General features: G+C 38.8%; 1 protein-coding gene across 2 annotated transcripts in view; it reads right to left on the reverse strand.

Moving 5' to 3' along the window:
* LDAH (lipid droplet associated hydrolase) overlaps positions 1-18,324 on the reverse strand; it is a 116,819-nt gene that overhangs the window by 9,775 nt on the left and 88,720 nt on the right. For both annotated transcript variants that reach the window (XM_064650626.1, XM_064650628.1), the window contains one exon: positions 6,189-6,271. In XM_064650626.1, the coding sequence (XP_064506696.1) occupies positions 6,189-6,271 (83 nt within the window). The remainder of the gene's footprint in view (positions 1-6,188; positions 6,272-18,324) is intronic.

Raw genomic sequence — 18,324 nt, forward strand, 5'->3', positions numbered from 1 at the left:
TATCCTGGTTTAGATCAGCCAGTTTGATGGCAAGGTCTTGGGAACTTGCTTCTCAGCTTGTTTTACCAGAACTGGTTTTTCATAACTTTCCAAGGGCTGTGCAAAACCAAACATTTTCAGTTGGACTGTTCTGAGAAGAGGCAGTTGACAATCTGGGGTACACAATGCTCTTTTTAAATACTGCCCTGTAGGGCTTGCAGTAAAGGTGTAATGGGTAGTCCAAGTATTTGTGGTGATTTTATTTAACATAAGGATGGTGGTCAGTTTTGTTAAACCAACACAAATAATAAACAAAACTCACTTTCCTGTCTAGAAATGGGGTGGAGAAACATTTTGCTATTGGAGAAATTAAGATGCAAACCTTGAGACATGGCCTGATGCAGTGGGTACTTCACATATGATTTAAGGTGTGTTACTCCTCTCCCTGGTGTCAGGCATGGTGTCCTACGTACTGTTTCCATGCCTTTGTCAGTGTTGAAACTTGGTAAATTGGCAAAGGGAAAAGGGTTTCTCTTTAACTCTGCTGCAGTTTGTTAGCAATGCTACCAGCTGCTCTGCATGTAGAACCATGAGATCATGTGAGGCCACTTTTATTTCCACTTTCTCACAGACAATGATGGGTCAAACTCAATGCAAAGTAAAACTGTGCTTTTAAAAAAGGATGCACAGGATTTATCAACAAATCAGGGTGATTAACTTATTTATATTATCTATGTCACTTTAAAGACTTAAAAGCATTTCGAGGGTATATATTTAGATGTGTCAGGGACATGAATATTTCAGAAGTCAAGTCTGTATAAATACCAAAATAAAAACAAACAGACCTGAAACCACTATTTAAGCAATACTATTACTGGGCTAGATTCTTCCAACCATATTTACTGCAAACAGTATTTCCCTCTGAGTATCAGCCCGACACCATCTACATTCAGTGGGACTTTATCTAAGGTGAATCAGTCAGATCTCTCTTGCAACAGCAGCATCAGCATCTGGCTGTCAAGCGCAATGCTGTGCATTGCTGTGCACAGTAGGAGGTAAGTATGGGGTAGTAAATATTCTACTTTTAAATATTCTACAGAAGGCTGGGGAAATATTGCTGTCAGTGCTTACTGTGTGCAGCACACACCTTATACTCACCTCAAAAATGTCATTGCTTCTTTACTAGAACACCACACAGCATGAACGATGGTAACAGGAGATCAGTTACAGAACAAGTGAAATATCACAGGTAAGTACACTGTGGTATACTGGACTTTTAAATGCTCACTGGGATTCTTTTCCATCAAGGAGAGAAGCTGACAGTCCCTGATTAGGCATTTTGGGCACTTCAAGGAGAAGGCTGTTCTTGTGATTAAATGACAGGGGCACCAAAATCCCCAAGCACATGTGCAGCTTCCCTGGCTTCAACTCTGCACCTCCAGGGAGCGCAAACCAAACTGGATGTGAGATCAGACAAAAAAAGAGGTGTTCTTGGCTTGAGAGAGCACTTTGTACCTATTCAGAAAGAGCGTTTGGAAAGTTTTTCACAAATGTAGGCAAGCACCTCACTCAGACTGTGGGCAGGCAGAGTATTTGTAGTATTCTTTTAAGCACATATCTTCAGATCATGCTCCTCTCACTGGGAATAATTACTAAACCCCCGTGGATGTCTACAGAGACTCAAACAAAAACACTGTTGCCCAAAAACTGGGCAACATCAAAACAGCTGCCTTAGGGGTCAAAATAGTTCTTGGTTGCTCAGTTTTAAAAAATTTCTCTAGCAAAGACAATTTTTCAAAAGAAAAACCTAGCTCTTCTCTGTGGAAAGGAAATACTTAATTCTTCAGCTTTTATTCTAAATTTCTGCATGCCAGTGTTTAGTTGATACTCTTGGAGAAGACATTTTCTTTGGAATTACTGGTGTGATATAAACTTGCATGACTTCAAATTCTAAATACATCACTGAAATAAGCATGAAATAGTAAACATGTATTTCGTTCATTTAATTTTTACAAACCTGAATTTCTTCCCCATCTAACCATCTATATATGGGTGGTTATAAGCCACTCACTATACAGACTTCCCCAAACTTAGTGAAAATAGGTTAATGTGTCCATAAACTTCCAGTTTATACATTTCTTCTGAGATAAAAGGTTTTCTTTTTTGATCTTTGTATCTCTCCTTCAGATGTTTCCTGTCTTTTTCCTTATCCAATCAATATAACTTCTACACCAAACCATTGGCAAAACTAAACTCAAGGAGCATATAAACCTTTTTTGGTTTAAGATGCTAACCAAAAGAATCATGATTTTCAATTGGAGGAGATGGTTTATTGTCTTAAGAAATTATGATCCACTGCAGAAAATTCACTGATTTAAGAATTCCTGAAGTCTGTGGAAGTTCTTCTATTGATTTAGGTGGACTTTGGAGCAGATTCTACACTTCAAAATAGGACTACTGTGTATTACATATGGAGTAAAGGACCAGATATTATCTCAATAAATATAAACTCTGAGGGGTAATTTTTTAGTGACTTTCCTCTGTAAGCACCCTAGTTTTACCCCTTCATGCAATATCTTCCTGATTTATACAAGGATTTACTTATTATAACAGGTTTATAAGCTTATTTGACAGAAAAAAAGTCAATAAGGCTGTCATAAAATAGAGCAATGAATGGGGCACGATGCAGACAATAACAAGTTAAGTGCTATAGAGAGCCTCTATATGAAAATATTGTCCATTCCAGGCACACTAGTGAATGCCCAACATATCCATTTTCCTGTTCCTTTTAAGTTTTTTTTTTTTTAATTCTATTTGTAAGAGCTCCATGATGCTCAGTGCTGATCCATCTTTTAAGAATACAGAATTACACCCACTTCCTTTTGTGCAGGAATTACAATAAACTTCCTCTAGTTCAGTAGTATCTTTGCCTCCAGTTTCTGTTAGGAAAGGGAGTTGGTGTTATTACAATGAAAGAACATAGCTCAGCTGCCTTAGACACGATCTAATAGCTAATAATTAACCACCAAAGCCAAGCAAATCTTATATCAGTATCCCCTACCTTATTTGTTTGGATTTTGTGGTTTATCACAACCCCCATGTCACTGAAATATGAAGCTCAAATTCCTGTATATTCACATACTGCTTGATCCAGACAAGTGGTTTTAAAGGCTCTATCATATATTACTTTGTTAGAAGACAGGTCTCCATCCTCCTCATACAGTTCCACTGCTATTTAATGTGCACGACTTCTGACTTTAGAAGATTATAAGAGAAAAACCTCACTTCATTATCCAAACAATATTCCAGCTCCCATTCTTTCAATATAAATCCAAGCAATTAGCATTGTTAGACTAAGAATCTGGGGTCTGGTGATAAAATTTCTCCTGGTCCCTAACTAGTAACAATTATAGTTAAACCTGGTATGGAAAGATTGGAATAATTTTGTGTCTCTTCTTCCTCCTTCTTCAGATCACAGAATGCAAACAAGATCCAGAAATAACTGTTCTATTCCACAGCAGCTGGCAAAGTCAGGTGTTAAGATTGGCTTTTACCATATGATCACAGTGACTACTAAACAGTATAAATTTTTTTGAAGTAACAGCTTGCCAGTTCTATAGCAACTTGGACTATAGTTCCTGTTTTCATAAACTTCCAACCTTTATAAGTTAAGCCCATTTTTATTGTCAATACTCTTCAAGTTTAACGTGATGCCAATTCAAAATTTTTCCCTTAATTCTTACATTCCCAGAAATTACTAGGAGATGAAAAAAGAGAAGCATTTTTAGACCTACTTTTTCTTCAGTTTGCCAACTCTTATAAGCGCGCTTCAGCTTTTTGTTTTCTTGAGTATGTTTGCCACTTTAAAAGTATGAGGACATAGAAGAATCAATAAAAGAAAGTTAACACAGGTTTAAAACAGTTCCAGCCTGCCAAGGCCATGCTTAGATTGACAGAGTCAACAAAAGCACAGATGGAGCAGACTTGGACACCTGCAAACTCTTACTGTTGGCTATGGGCCTTCATTCAGCACACAAAATCAGTATTTTTTGTAATGTGAGGCATCTGATAGACTACCTGAAGTCACTGGAGCTGCAGCTGACTGTCACCACCACCGCCATCCCCACCCAATGAAACTTTTATGCTTAACTTCAAGCACAACAATCACAAGTGTGCTTGTGATTTAACATTTTCACGAGCACCTGAAGTCCTGCTTCTGCACACTCTGCTTTTGCATCCTGGCTAACAGGGTGACCTGCAGTCTCACCCTCAGCTTCAGGGCACTAACAACCCTACCAGCCTCGCCTGGCACCTGACCCATTCTCCCTGCCTACGGCTCCGGGGTCTCCAGCTCTGTCCTTCACCTTTAATCTCTGTCTCTCAGGCTACACTGTAGAGTATCTGCCTCCAGCCCTCGCCCTGAGTCATAGACTGACAGTGGATCCACCTTATACAGTTTGTTGCCTAGATGGCTCCCACCTTGCACCTTGCCTTACCTCATGTCTTTGGTAATCCCTCCTGGGTGGACTTTGGACCCATGTTGTAGTCTTGTCTCCACTCCTGTCTCTGGCCCCGTACCCTTTTGATCCTGACTGGATTCTCTGAACAGACACTGGACCTGGTTCATTATTTTGCCTTGTCTGGGACAGTCAAAGGACCCTGTTTCTGTACTCTCCTCAGGTGCTGTGGGACTGGATCGTGCTTGGTGAGGGAGGGCCCTGCCTGTGTGGGGTCACCCGTGGCTCCCCTTCCCTTAGGGAACAGGCAGACCCTCCAGCTCCCTGGCACTCAGTGATTCAGTCAGTAAAATCAATCACTTTCCTTAAATTCACTGGGCTTTGGATCAAGCCACGAAGAGTTCTGTTTAAAACAGTGGGAATATTTGCAGTCTGCAAGATTAGCCTCTCAGTCTCTTCACAGAGATTCCCTATTCACTCAAAGGAGAACTTTGTGAGTGTTCTGCAGCAAAAATGTGAAAGCCCAGACACTCCAGGTGCAGTGTAGGGATCCTTGTTCATGTGTGCTATTTCAAGTCCTCTAAAATATGAACATACCTTTCAAAGTGCAGAGAAGGCAAATGGGCTAAATAAAAAAAAATAAATCTATTTTTAGCCAAAAAAAGAAAGACTGATTTATGAAATGAACTTTGTACCATATCTACTTAAAAGGCACAAAGTAATTTTACAGAAGACCTCTGTCCCAGAAAATTCCATTCTCTGACGAAAATCTCTGCCAGTGCAACGTGGTGGAATCATTCTTCCAGTAAAAAGGCAGGGATGATACAAAAAAATGGAGGGAAGGAAGGGGACACAGTAGAATAATATGTTATACTGATTATCTACTCACACAGAGGCTACCCCAATAGAAGTTTATTAAATGTGACAGTTTTCTGGCTCATGAGCCATCTGGAATTGTCTGACCATGGCCAGACTATTAAATTATCTCAGCCTCCAAAACAGGGTGACCACATCAGAACTCCAATTAGGAACAGTTCCTGGCCTGTGCCAACTCCTGAACCATGCCTGGGAAGTGCCTGGGAAAATACTGTTAGTCCAGACAAAAACTTTACAAAATCTCTTTCAACAATAAATTGATACAGACAAGAAAGTTCAGTGCAGGAGACAGGTCCCTGAAATGAATTAATTTACCTGTAGAGCAGTAGCTCCGGCCTCTGAGGAATTCCTCTTACTCTGCAGTTCAATGGCTGAAACTGTGGAGCCATAATTTTGCTGACTCCACTCTATTATCTTTTGATGCCATGGAAAAACTGAGCCTGCAGAACCCTGTGGTATTAACTGACACCCCACAACAGAGATGTTCTTCTTGACCTGTTCAGCAGCAAAGTCAAGGGATTTGGTCCATCAGCCTGCACTCATTTCCTGGCTGGCCATCTGCCTGTCTGATCAGAACCCAGGCCTCACTGGGAACCACATCTCAGGCTCAACCAGAACACAGGCTGTTTGTCCTCCACAAAGGCAAACATACCAGATGGTTTGGAACATCTGATAGTGGTGAAGGCTACAATTACAAAGGTGTGGATCAAGACATTTTAAGGACCAGTGACCCCTTCTCCAAAGTAAATGGAATGATACTCCCAAAAAGGCAGAATCAAGCCTCCAGAAATTCTGGCTTTGCACAAATATAACTGGATGTATCATCTCCTCATGCCTGTGGGCTTCCTGTGAAAACTCTGAGGATTAAATAGTTACCTTCTTTAAATTTTGCTTTATGGTTGTACTGTCTCTCTCCACCACCTTCATCATTTCTTGGCTTGCCATGTACAAGATGTTGGCTGTAGAAAAAGAAACATGCAATAGTGTAAGTATACTGCAAATCTTTTAGGAAAAACAAGATGGGCCCAACCCTGAAAAAAGGCAGAGCAACCAGAGCAGTCACTGTTTCTACAATCCCATGGAAAAGAATCCCCCTGACAGAAAGAGCAGAATTATTTCACCTAACCAAGTAAGTAAAAAGCCATACAGACTAAATTAAGTCACCTCTTATTAATTAATTCCATAATTAATGGAAAGGGAGACATCTTTGGAATATAACTCTACCCTTACAGACTTATGAATCAGCCAATGGTGATGACTCTCTCTCCTAACCACAGAAGGATCTCTGATGACTAGCTTTCCCTACATGCTTCTAGAAAGGTAAAGGTAAGCATGATAAATCATCCATGAAGTGTTTACAAAAGTGGGCTTTTAAATACAAAGCATACAATAAAAGGCATTACTAATCAATAGATGATTACATTATTGACATCTCAACATGCAAGTCATTCAAATATTCAACGTAACATATAATAAAAACAATGGCAACTACAAATATCATTGGAAACTGCAGTCCTGCATAATACTGAAGGTACCTACTGAGGTAAGACTGGACACCAAATGTCTAAGTCTTACCTTTCTGGAATGTAAAGTATTAAAAATGGCTCAGTGCAATTTATTGTGAGTTGGTCTGCAAGATACTATCTCAGAGACATAAATAATTAAGTCTAACATTTGGACACCTAATTCATTTTATGAGGTGTTGAGTTCTGGCATGTCTCATGTACATTAGACAGCAATAGGAACTTAGCACCTCTGAAAAGTGGGTTGGTTTGTCTGGATGCCTAAATATTCAGAAATTTAAACATTTTGACACAGAAGGATCACCCCGTGTCCACCTTGCCTGGCTTCTGTTACAACAGAACCTGCAGAAGCTGAATGTACACTGCAAGACCTGGCTTTGAACAAGCACTGTTAGATTATGAGTTCTGCTGTAGAACAAACCTCATGTATTCAACTGCAGAACCCCGAGCTGCTACACGACCATCAGTGTTGCATCTCCAAAGGGTGTTTTAATAAGGGCTATCCATTTCTGACATCAGTGCTGTACTGAAGAAATGTGAAGCTAGTCAAAGAATTAACAATTCATTTACCCTTTTTTTCTGCTCAGTGAGCTTACAGGGCTAATAATATAGCCAAGCCTCTCCTGACCTCACAATATGAAGCCTCTGTGCTTATGGATCACAGAGACATAACCTGTATGTGAAATGAAAATGAATTACAATAACCTTCTTTCTCAGCAGTTTGCAAAACCAATGGAAGACACTGAGTGGCTAAATTACCTTAAAGTATTTCAATTTCCAGGTCCTAGAATGACTGAAAGTATTTTAAAACACTAAATCTTGTCTTGAAATACAAGAGAAAATGGAAAGACTGGCTGTTTTTAAAATCTGAAGCAAAGGAGTTTTGTGCACAAGTAGTTAATGACAGTGTTGGATCCGATGCTGCTTTGAGACAGGAGTAATACATTCTCACACTGTGAGATAGGGGAGGAAATGGTAATCACACAGGTCTTTGGTCACGACCAAAACATGGAGTTGGCTGAATTCCAGCACTACTCTAAGGAAGCAGAATGCCACCGGAGAGATGAGTGATGGCACTGGAGATCGAATGTTAACAGACAAAGCCAGTGCTCTCAAGTAAAAAAAAAATTCCTAGAAAGTAGTATCTACTTCTGAGCCAGCCAAAGAAGATGTAATTCAGTTCTATACCTGCAGAGCTCTGTCTTCTTCAATTAAACATTGAACACAGCTAATTCAAGTTTTTCCTTTCCTAGGCAAGATGAAAGGGATGCAGATGTGACATCACATAGACAATCCAGAAAATTTACTGGTCCTATCCTACTCTGCTGGGCAAAGGGTTCTCTGTGCAGTTTTGTGTCTAGCAACCTGATCATCTAATCCCTTGGTGGAGCTGGCAAAAGTCTGCATCTACAGCATTGTTGAGTTCATACCCTGATTGGTGGTTGTCTTCTTAATTCAGTCCCAAACACTGGTGCATTATACACACATTTTAGAATGCACCTTCAAAAATTGTCTAGGAAAACCTTAATTGAGAGAGATGAAAGGCAACTGGCACAAGTCCACAGGAGAGTCACTAAACTGATCAAAGGGTTGGAGCACTTCTATGAAGACAGGCTGAGAGAGTTGAGGCTGTTCAGCCTGGAGAAGAGAAGGATTCAGGGAGACCTTACAGAACCTTTCAGTACCTAAAGGGGCTACAAGAAAGCTGCAGAGGGACTTTTCAAAAGTGCATGGAGGGATAGGACACAGGGGAATGGCCTTAGGCTGAAAGAGGGCAGGTTTATACTAGATATAAGGAAGGAAGTAATTCTTTACTGTGAAGGTGGTAAGGCACTGGCACAGGTTGCACAGAGAAGCCGTAGATGCCCAAACCCTGGAAGTGTTCCAGGCCAAGTTGGATGGGGCTTTGAGCAACTTGGTCTAGTGGAAGGTGTCCCTGCTCATGGCAGGGAGGCTGGAGCTGGATGATCTTTAAGATCCCTTCCAATCCAAATCACTCTGTAATTCTACAAGAAAGTCCATAGGTATTTAATTGATTTCAGATTGATTCCTGTTTCTAATGTTATAAACATGACTTTAGTGCTCAAAAGTCCTACTTATAACTGAATCTGTCTGATCTGTCTATCAAAAGCCCTGCTCTGTATCAGAAGGCAGGACATGGAGAGCAGCCCTTTTTACCTGAGGTGCTGATCCTTCAGGTGCATGTGGCTCACTATGGATTTACAAGATTTCACAAAGCACTAAGTGCACAAGCCTGGATTTGGCAATAGGACTTGTACAAAACCCCTTATATGGGGATTTTAGTATGTCAAGTTTTTTACTTTCCAGTCCAGAATAAGGTTGTTGTTAGTAGGTCACTATTTTTTACTGCACCTGCAGTCAGAAATTCTGCATTATCTTGCAGCACCAACAGTGGATGGTTGGCAGGGATGAAAATACTGGTGGTCATCAGTGGAGAACCTGACACATACCAGTTCATTCAACACCACTGGAATTCTGCAGGCAGCTCTCCACTCCCAGTTCAGTCATACAGTGGGAATAGTAAGTACTCCCCTGCTCCCTTTCTCCCATCTTACTGGTTCCTCTGTCCTATCTCCTGTTCTTGGTGGGGTTTGCTCATATTTCTGAGGTGCTTGTGCTTTTTTTCAGTAAACAATAAGAAATGAAGTGGAATTCACACACTTAGTAAACTTAGATTAGTCACAGAGATCCTAATAGTAAACGAATAAGACAGCAAAGGCAATAAGGGCAGTACTTTGAAGGCTTGGGTACTGTGCAAGAGAGGGAACCAGGAAGACAGGATTAAGCTAAACCAGATGAATGGGAAGGTTCAAGAGTCTATTTCAACCAAAAAAAAAATCCTTCAAATTTTGGAAACGTGATCCTAGGGAAACCAATAAACAAGAACTTAAACTTCAGCAGGCGTTAAGTAAGAGGAAATTGCAAAGAGCAAAAGTAGGTTTCCAAGAACAAACATTAAAAGATTTAAAAATAAACAATAAAATATTCCTTAGGTATATCAGAAACAAGAGCCCTACAACAGAATTTGTACAGCTAAAGAAGAAGCCAAAGAAGATAATTACGCTGTTTGGAAGGTAAATTACTTTCCTCTATGGCACCCAACTTTCTTATTCAATACATTCAGGAGATTTCTGCTCTCTATATTCTTTTTCTGGCAATAACAATTTCTATTTGAATAGTGAGGTATCAAGAAGCAGCATCAGTGGAGAATATAGAACATATCAGGGTATATTTAGGAGTATTAAGAACCTTAAATAGAGAATTACTGAGTTGGTAACTATCTTGCTATGCAAGAATCACCCTGTCCTGTGGCTTGGGGAGTAGAAAATACTGTCCTGTCTAATTGCTACTGATTTTATAAAGGAAAATAACATTTTAATGATCTATAAGTTCTTCAGTAAGCACAACCAGATGACAAAAATTACAGGTCATCTAAAAGCTCTCTCTTACACATCACACAATAAACTTTGGCTGGAACTAAACAGCTGTAAAATGAAAGGTTGCAATGTGTTAAGAAGGAGTCTGGAAGCAAAGAAAAAAGATTAGGATTAGAATAGATAATCTGGTTTTTATAACAGCAAAGAATAAGGTCTAGATTCATCACAATTTTATACCCCTCCCAATTTATAGTAATAAAAGATAAATAAATAATAATAAAATAATAACATTTAAATTTTTATTTTAAAATATCTAATAATTATTGAACACACCTGGCAAACTGATCATTTTTGGGATGGATTAAATCACCTCTCAAGAAAACTCTCTTTTTAGTGATAAGACCTTTAGACTTAAACTTAAGTGCCTAAAAATGCAGGTGGAATAAATCCTGGCTTAAAATTCTAGTCCAGCTTCATAATTAAATAATTGGTAACTTTTTTCTTAATGATCTTGTCAATGGATAAGTGTTTTATTGATAGCATTTGCACAGGACACAATACTAGTCAGTTTGTGAGGAACCAGCAGGGAGAATGTGAGAGACCCCAAGAGGAGAGAGAAAAAAATCAATGCACTAGTAAAAGAAATTTAAATTATAGAAAAGGTAAGCAAGATACAGGCAGAAAAAAAAAATCAGAGCATTTTTTTCCATTACAAGCTTAACGTAAAGAATGGAATCAGAAACCAGAGACCCTTAAGATGACTTCTGTTCACTGTCCACATTAACTCAATATTCGAATCAAAGCATTTATTATATTCATATATAGTAGAAGGAGAATTCTGTAGTACCAGTATAGAAATCACACAACATGCCCACACCTGAAGAGCTATATATGCTGTGTGCTGAGAGTCACAACCTCTGTAGGACACTGCAAAACCGAGAATGGTGGTGAAAACAATCAAAGAAGTACAATTAAAGATGTGTCGTTGTCATCACGTTTGTGATACTTCAGGATGCACTGGTTTTCCCTCTCTTACAGCACAATATATTTAAATACGAAACAATAAAAGGAAGTACTTTTTAATGTCATATGCAATTAACTACGAACCTTGCTGCCACAGGAAACTGATGCACATATGTATTTGATGCATTCACATTAAGCATGTTGCCTTGAGCTCCTCTAATTGCAAATGCAGTTACTATAATTAATGTTAGGACCTCTTCATAGGTATGAAAATCATCTCACTTTACAGCATGACAGGTTAACCCATATCAACTTGTGAGCCATGATATTCCCAGGACTTTTTCCTGCAGAACTATTGCTTAACCAGTAATTTACCATTCTTGTACGTAATTTATGTACAGAACAACTTGTCTCTTTAAGGAATGACAGCATTCTCCTCTCCTTGCCCCCCAAACACTTCTCTTAGCTTGTGAAGGTCACTTTGATCCTGTTCCTCTCCAGCATATCTGCAGCACCTTCTAGCACAGTGCCATCTGTAACCTCCGCAAACACATGCTGTGTTCCACCAGTCACATCCCTAACACAACTGCTGAATACTAAAGAACTGAAGATAAAACTGTTACAAAACTCTTCTAGCTACATCTTTCAAATTTCAAAAATCCTCCTGAATCCCATTTTCTGCAGTCACACATCTGTCTAGTAGTTGTTGCAGGTATGTCATATTTCCCAAACTTTGTTATAAGAACATAATAGGGAGAGACACTGTAAAAATCTTTATTAAGGTCAAAATAGCCTAAATCCACTGCTTCCCTCTAATCCACATTATACTGTAAGAAGTTTAATGTCTATGGAAAGCTATATTGAAAGAGATACCATTATAAAGCAGGAACAGTAACCTTCTCTCTTGCTGCTGTGGAATGCCAATCTGGGCTTCTTCAGAAAAGCTATTTTTCTCAAAAGCTAAGTCACAAGTTCAGGGAGAAATCTCTCTGCTATTTCCTAATGCTATACTCTGCTAACCTTGGCATTTTTTGAATATTTAGTTCTTTCCTTTTCAAAAAACCTTGTTCTGTTTCCCTATTTCATGAATACCAAGCTGCTTTTTCTAAGGAAATAACTCAGAAGAATTTACTTACTTTTTCTGTGCGCAATTAGAAAGTCATCTCAAAGGCTCTCAGGGACTGTTACTTTGAGCATTTCAGCAGCTCTGAAAATCAGGCTGTGAACTGGGTACAACCAGAAGCTAAGACTTAGATAATGAATGACCTCTGAGATCTTTCCCTAGGCTTTGTCCTGTGAGATCACCTTCTCAGTGCTTGCTACCTGGTGTTACAATCTCTGGAAAGATTTCCAACCCATGCCAATGCCTGGTTTAGCTGAAAATCTCTAAAGATTCTGAGAATCATTATCAAGAGTCCTGGAAAAATATTTATTAGGTGGTGTTGTCATGATTTCAAGTAGAATATAAAATGCAACTTAGAGTCCACGTGCTGAACTTCCTGAGTAATGAAGTTGTCTCACCGAAATCTGCAGAACTAGTCACTGCACAAAATAAAGCACATCCAGAAATCTGCAGGACCCTGGCTCAAAATGCAAACATTGGGAATGCAAACAATAGGCTGTGTGGAAGCTGTATTAGAGTTGTGACCTCAGTGTCCACACTGACTTAGGGTGAGATGTAGCTTTAATCTGTTTGGCATTCACCAGTGTATCTCACTACTCATTGAAGAGAGAAATATCTGGGGTTTAGTAAAGGCAAAAGGAGACTGAAATTAGTATTCTGGAAAATCATTACATGTGAAAGGTAAGACTGTGGGATGAAGGGTCAGGAGGTCTGGAATTTTTCTGAACTATCACTGAAATCCTCTGAGACCCTGTGTAAATTACAAAATCTCTGTCTCAGTTTCCTCATTTTAAAAACATGCTTCAGGCTGCTTTGTCAAAAAAGTGTGTTTTGTAGACTGTAAGTACCTGTAAGTACCTAAAATCAAGACATGACTGTGAGAATACTGTGCTTGTTGAATTTAAAATTTTTCTCTGAACTGGCTTAGTGAAGCCAACACAAAATGCTTGGAGGACACAATACTGCGCACACACCCCCTTATATGATGTGCTGCCTCTTTGCTTTCAGCAGGAATGCTTGAAGTGACAGTGTTAAATATTTGAAGGATCAGAACTGTCCTGTAGTTTGAAATAGGTGTGTCTTCCATCAGTCCCTAAGTGGTAATTGGTTCAACTGAAATGAGTTGCTCCTGCCATAGGTTGCATGAGCTTTATAAAAAGTTGTGCACTTGGTACAGCTTCCTACTGAAACCAAGTCAGTTCTACCTGTTTGCCAAAGGAGGGACTTAACCAGCGAGAAATCATGACGACATTCAGTGTCTGAAGAACCCCACCACAGCACAGTTATAATGGGATGTGTGAATGAGATGAACACCACATACTTTAGGTAACTTGGATGTTCAGACCCCAAAATGAGAAAGGAGTTCTCATGGACATGAATGTGAGTGCTTCAGAACTCCAGCTGGAGACCCACAGTGGCTTGAGAGCACTTTACTTAGCAAGGACAGTTTGCAATATCAAGTCTGGAGCTGAATCCTAAATCCTGCCTCACCGAGATTTGAATAATGAAGCCATCTCTACCCACTGAAGGTATATAAAATGCAGTTATCTCCTGAAAAGACTGTGGAAGAAAGGAAGAAAGTTTATTTTTTTTTCTCATCCTTTCCTTGTAATGCAAAAGCCCAGTACATCTGTGCACTCAATTCCCATCTAGGAAACAGGCTCCTAAAGATCTGGTCTTGAACCAGCCTAGAATTTCTAGGAAAGGAACACACAGAAGCTCTTCAGCTTTCCCTGTAAACATATATTCACTTATTCAATTTGTTTATCTGGTTTAAGAACAAAGACCACTGAAACTGGCTTTAGACTGTTAATTTTCATGGTGTAAATCCATTTCTTCAAATCTGTATTTATGCATATGCTGGACTGATGCATTATGAGTCAGCCTGAGTCAGTGGGATAATCCAAAGTACAGAAAATGAAGCTTATAACACGAATCTTTCCAGTGTCATGGCCTTTGTAACTATTCCTTCATGTAGGTTTTTCACACAACAACTAGGAAAGGAAAAGCATTTCTCAAAAAACAAGGGAACAAAAAAAAGTGGTTGCAAACCTACAGAAACTGGTCAATGTACCTCGTGACAGCTGTAAAACCCCAAAGCGTTTTTATTACGTCCTATTCCATCTCAAGTTTTGCTGATACCCTTTGTAATTCATAACCAGGTCATCACAGTTTAATAACAAAAAAAATCTATAGTTAATTATATAAGTATCATAAACAATTAGGCCTTAGAGCTTAAAAGTGAAATCAAAGTTTAAAAAGACAAATTCTATGCTTATTGTGCCTTAAACATATAAATATCTTCATAAAATATCATAACTTTTTATATGCAGATCTTTCACATACAGGTTACCTTGAATATAGAAGCCCCTCATTTATTCCCAGGTCAGGCTTATGAAATTTACTGCCAACTTAGCTTCTCCCCATGATCCTGGCAATGACCTTTTTCCTGCCCCGGTAGGATCATTCCCTTTCCATGGATTAAAGGTGATTAAGGATCAGTGTCAGTTTAGTCTCATATATTTGCTAAGCAGAGACGACAAACTGTGCCAAAATGTGATAGATTTATTTGTGGGGGTTTTGTGATAGAGGAACCCCGATTGGGCTCAAATCAAGGATCCAGAAAAGAAAAGGCTGCTTTATATCATTGGTAGCTCTTTAACCCAAAGTGTCACAGCAAGGACTTAATATCCTTCAGCTAAATTATTAGTTTTCACAAACAATAATGACTGAAATCAATCAAGCTTTTCAGTGCTTAGGGTTATTTAACCACCAATTCAAGCAGCCAGTTGTTAGATGAATACCTGTATCTATTGAGCTGAACTTCAAACACAGTGATACAGCCACAATGCAGCCAAGCAAATAATGTGTGAAACAGAAAATTTCCTGATTTTGAAGAAATACACGTCTAGCGTTATAATTATTATTTTTCTAAAGATTTTAGAACTATATTCTAAACCAGAATGTTGTCATTTTATTCCATGGACATCAACAGATCTATGATGGAACTTGGAAAGCTGTGCAGATTTCAGGGAAGAAACATATTTCTAACTCAGGACAGATAAACTTTATACTTGATGCTTGAAGCAATAAAGAGGTTTCCTGTACTTGGACTTAAATATGTGTTTTTCTTCAAGTCTTTAAATTTCTTGCTTGAATATCCAAAGATGACTTGTTTCTTATTTTCAAGAAAAAGATTAGATTAGGGCTAGATTAATTGTAAACTCACACTAAAAACTGAAGGATCACATTATGTTGTCTGTGAAAAGCCAAAATGAGTTGGAATTTTGTCTGTATGTAATGAAATCTTGAAAAAAATTACTTACATATGGTGCATATATCTGTAAAATATAAAAGAAAGTTATGTATTTCTGACTTAACCCTGATAAACTTTGAGAGATATACATGCCCTTGATCAATTTGAAAATCAGCTCTGTGTTGTGGTGCCATGACTGAAGCTCATTCTGTGTGGGTTTCCTCTGCAGTCTGTATCTTAATTACATAAAAATGATACTGTGTTCTTTGCTGGCCTAAGGAGATGAAGTTACTGTGATAGAAAGAATAGACAGAAAGAGATGCCATACTAATGAAACAAGAGACAATAACAAAGGAAAAAAAAACCTTTTCGACTTCATTGGCTAATGAATTTCAGGAAATCATCAGAATAGTTCCTTTTCCAACAAAAATGAGTGGTTGTGAAGATAGCCACAATCTAGACACGTTAATGGATGCACAAGCACATTCTTTAATAGCTTGTTCACCAGACTAAAATAAACATAAGGCTACAAAGGGTTACCCGAACTCACTTCATTTCCCCACTGCTGTTGGCGTCAGATTATGTTGACTCTGTCAACAAGATTGTGGCTGTAGGTGTAAATTTATTGAGTCCCACGCATCAAAATATTGTTCTATCTTGTAAGTTAGTAGGAGCTATGCTCTGGAATGGGTACAGGGAGAAACACAAAGCCAAATTTTTACTTCAAGGTCCAGATAATACAGTTTCAGCAGCATCAGCCTTGGAAGAACATACTATAAGAGTTACTAGAGTGAACAAATTCAGAGGAAAAGAAGACGACCACGGCCCTGACTTCATCATGTTTCCCAAATGCAAGGCTGTTGCTGCCAGTCATACCAACCAACCCCTTGGGCAGACGAATAGAGGGTGGAGAAACTTCTCAGCTGTTTGACAAAGGTCACACGTACTAAGGTATTGTCCTTTTTTCCAAGAAATGAATAAACTTTCTTTAGCTAAAACTGGAGGGGGTTTGTAAGAGAGCAGTGATCCCCTGGTGACTGTGGTGCAGGCTGTGGGCATTCTCTGTACTTCTCTAGGGTATTCTGAGACCCTGCAGCAGGGTAAATTTTATCACCCCTCCTGGCCACCCTCACTCATCTGCTTCTTCTGGCTCCCTTGATTCTCTTCCCCACCTGTACAGAACCTCTGCTTTAGATACCTTTTTTTAAAATTCTTATGTATTCCATCAGCTTTATTTTTACAGGTTTAATGTTACTTAGTTAATTCATCTATTTTTCAAACAACATTTTCCATCTGGTCTCTGTCCTCCCTTGTGTTTGAGGCTTTTAATAAAACACAGCTCACTATGATTAAAAAACAAAAATCTGAAATGCAACCAGGCCCAGAAGAGATCCCTTTAGTATTTAAAATTTTTTGCAAATAATTTGTAATACAGAGGAATATTAAGAGGTAGAACTAATCACAACTTGTAAAAGGAGTTTAATTTTACACCACATAGGATACAGCCCATGATAGTAAGGGTCTCTCAGGGTCAAGAAATTAGCAAGTGCAGACAAAGACACTGGAAGTCAAGAAACATTTAAAATTCTCTTAACAAACTACAACTGCAATTTAGAGCTACACAGCACTGTAAAAACCTCAGGCCTTTAAACCTTTACCTCTAAGAACCATGTCTTTTTACTAACTGGTAGACTTTTCTATTGCAGTGTTTTTGCCTATTTCTTGGAAGCATTTTGTTCTGACTATTGTTGGAAAAGAGAGATTGGACAAGATTGACTTTGGATCTCATTTCCAGATATTAGCCCCTGTGTGAGTCAATAGTATTTCTCAGTATGATAATGATCACATTCATCCACTTTTGAAGTAATTTTTCAGCAATATTTGCCACCATCTCTAAGAAAATAACCTGCTTGATTAGGACTGTATTAAGAGTCACAAGTTCTACTAGACTCAGGTAAAAAAACCTGAAGAGTGGCTACAACTTGCTTATTTATTCCACATTTCTTACATAAAAGTCTGAGCAAAGCTCTTTATTAGTTTTCCTTCTCTGACATTAGAGACTTAAAGGTTTGCTTTCAAAGCCAGGGCATAGTATAGCTTTTCCTGACATGGACTGACGGTTTGGCAAATGATTGCCTTGATGGTTTGCTTGATGGTTTGGAAAATGATGGTGCCTTTCACTGTATCATCATCAAGTATTCATTGGTTATGGAACAATCTGCTCTTGTTCCATAACTGCCACACACGTTTCCACACTGGCCTGCTTTTGAAGGCCTTTCGTCTCTTCACTGATCAATACCTTTGTAAAAAGGTATTTCCCAGTCTATCTTACACCCTTTCCAACATTAAATGCACCATCTTTTGCTTTGACTTATCAGTTTCTCAGCTTCTGCTTTGACAACTGTGAAGTCAAATTTCCACCATCTTGTTTCCTCACAATTGCTCTCCAACAATCAAACTGTTGCTGCTTTTGCAGGTATAAATACAGGTTATATCTGCACCATTGTAGGAAATGAAAACAGGAACTCTTCTGTGGCCCCAAGGCCAACTGGAATACAATGACTTGTTTTCACAAAATTAGATTTTTCCTCTACTCAAAGTGCTTATGGGGAAGATGCATGGCAGTGCCAACTCCTGAACCATGCCTGAATACTAGGAGAGTGCTAAGTGGAGAAGGCTAAAACCATACCAGAAAATTCATTAATGATTAAACAGTGTGGATATCATACTTCAGTGCTACCACAAGTCC

This window comes from Pseudopipra pipra, chromosome 3, assembly GCF_036250125.1.
Source record: "Pseudopipra pipra isolate bDixPip1 chromosome 3, bDixPip1.hap1, whole genome shotgun sequence".
NCBI classification, from domain to species: domain Eukaryota; kingdom Metazoa; phylum Chordata; class Aves; order Passeriformes; family Pipridae; genus Pseudopipra; species Pseudopipra pipra.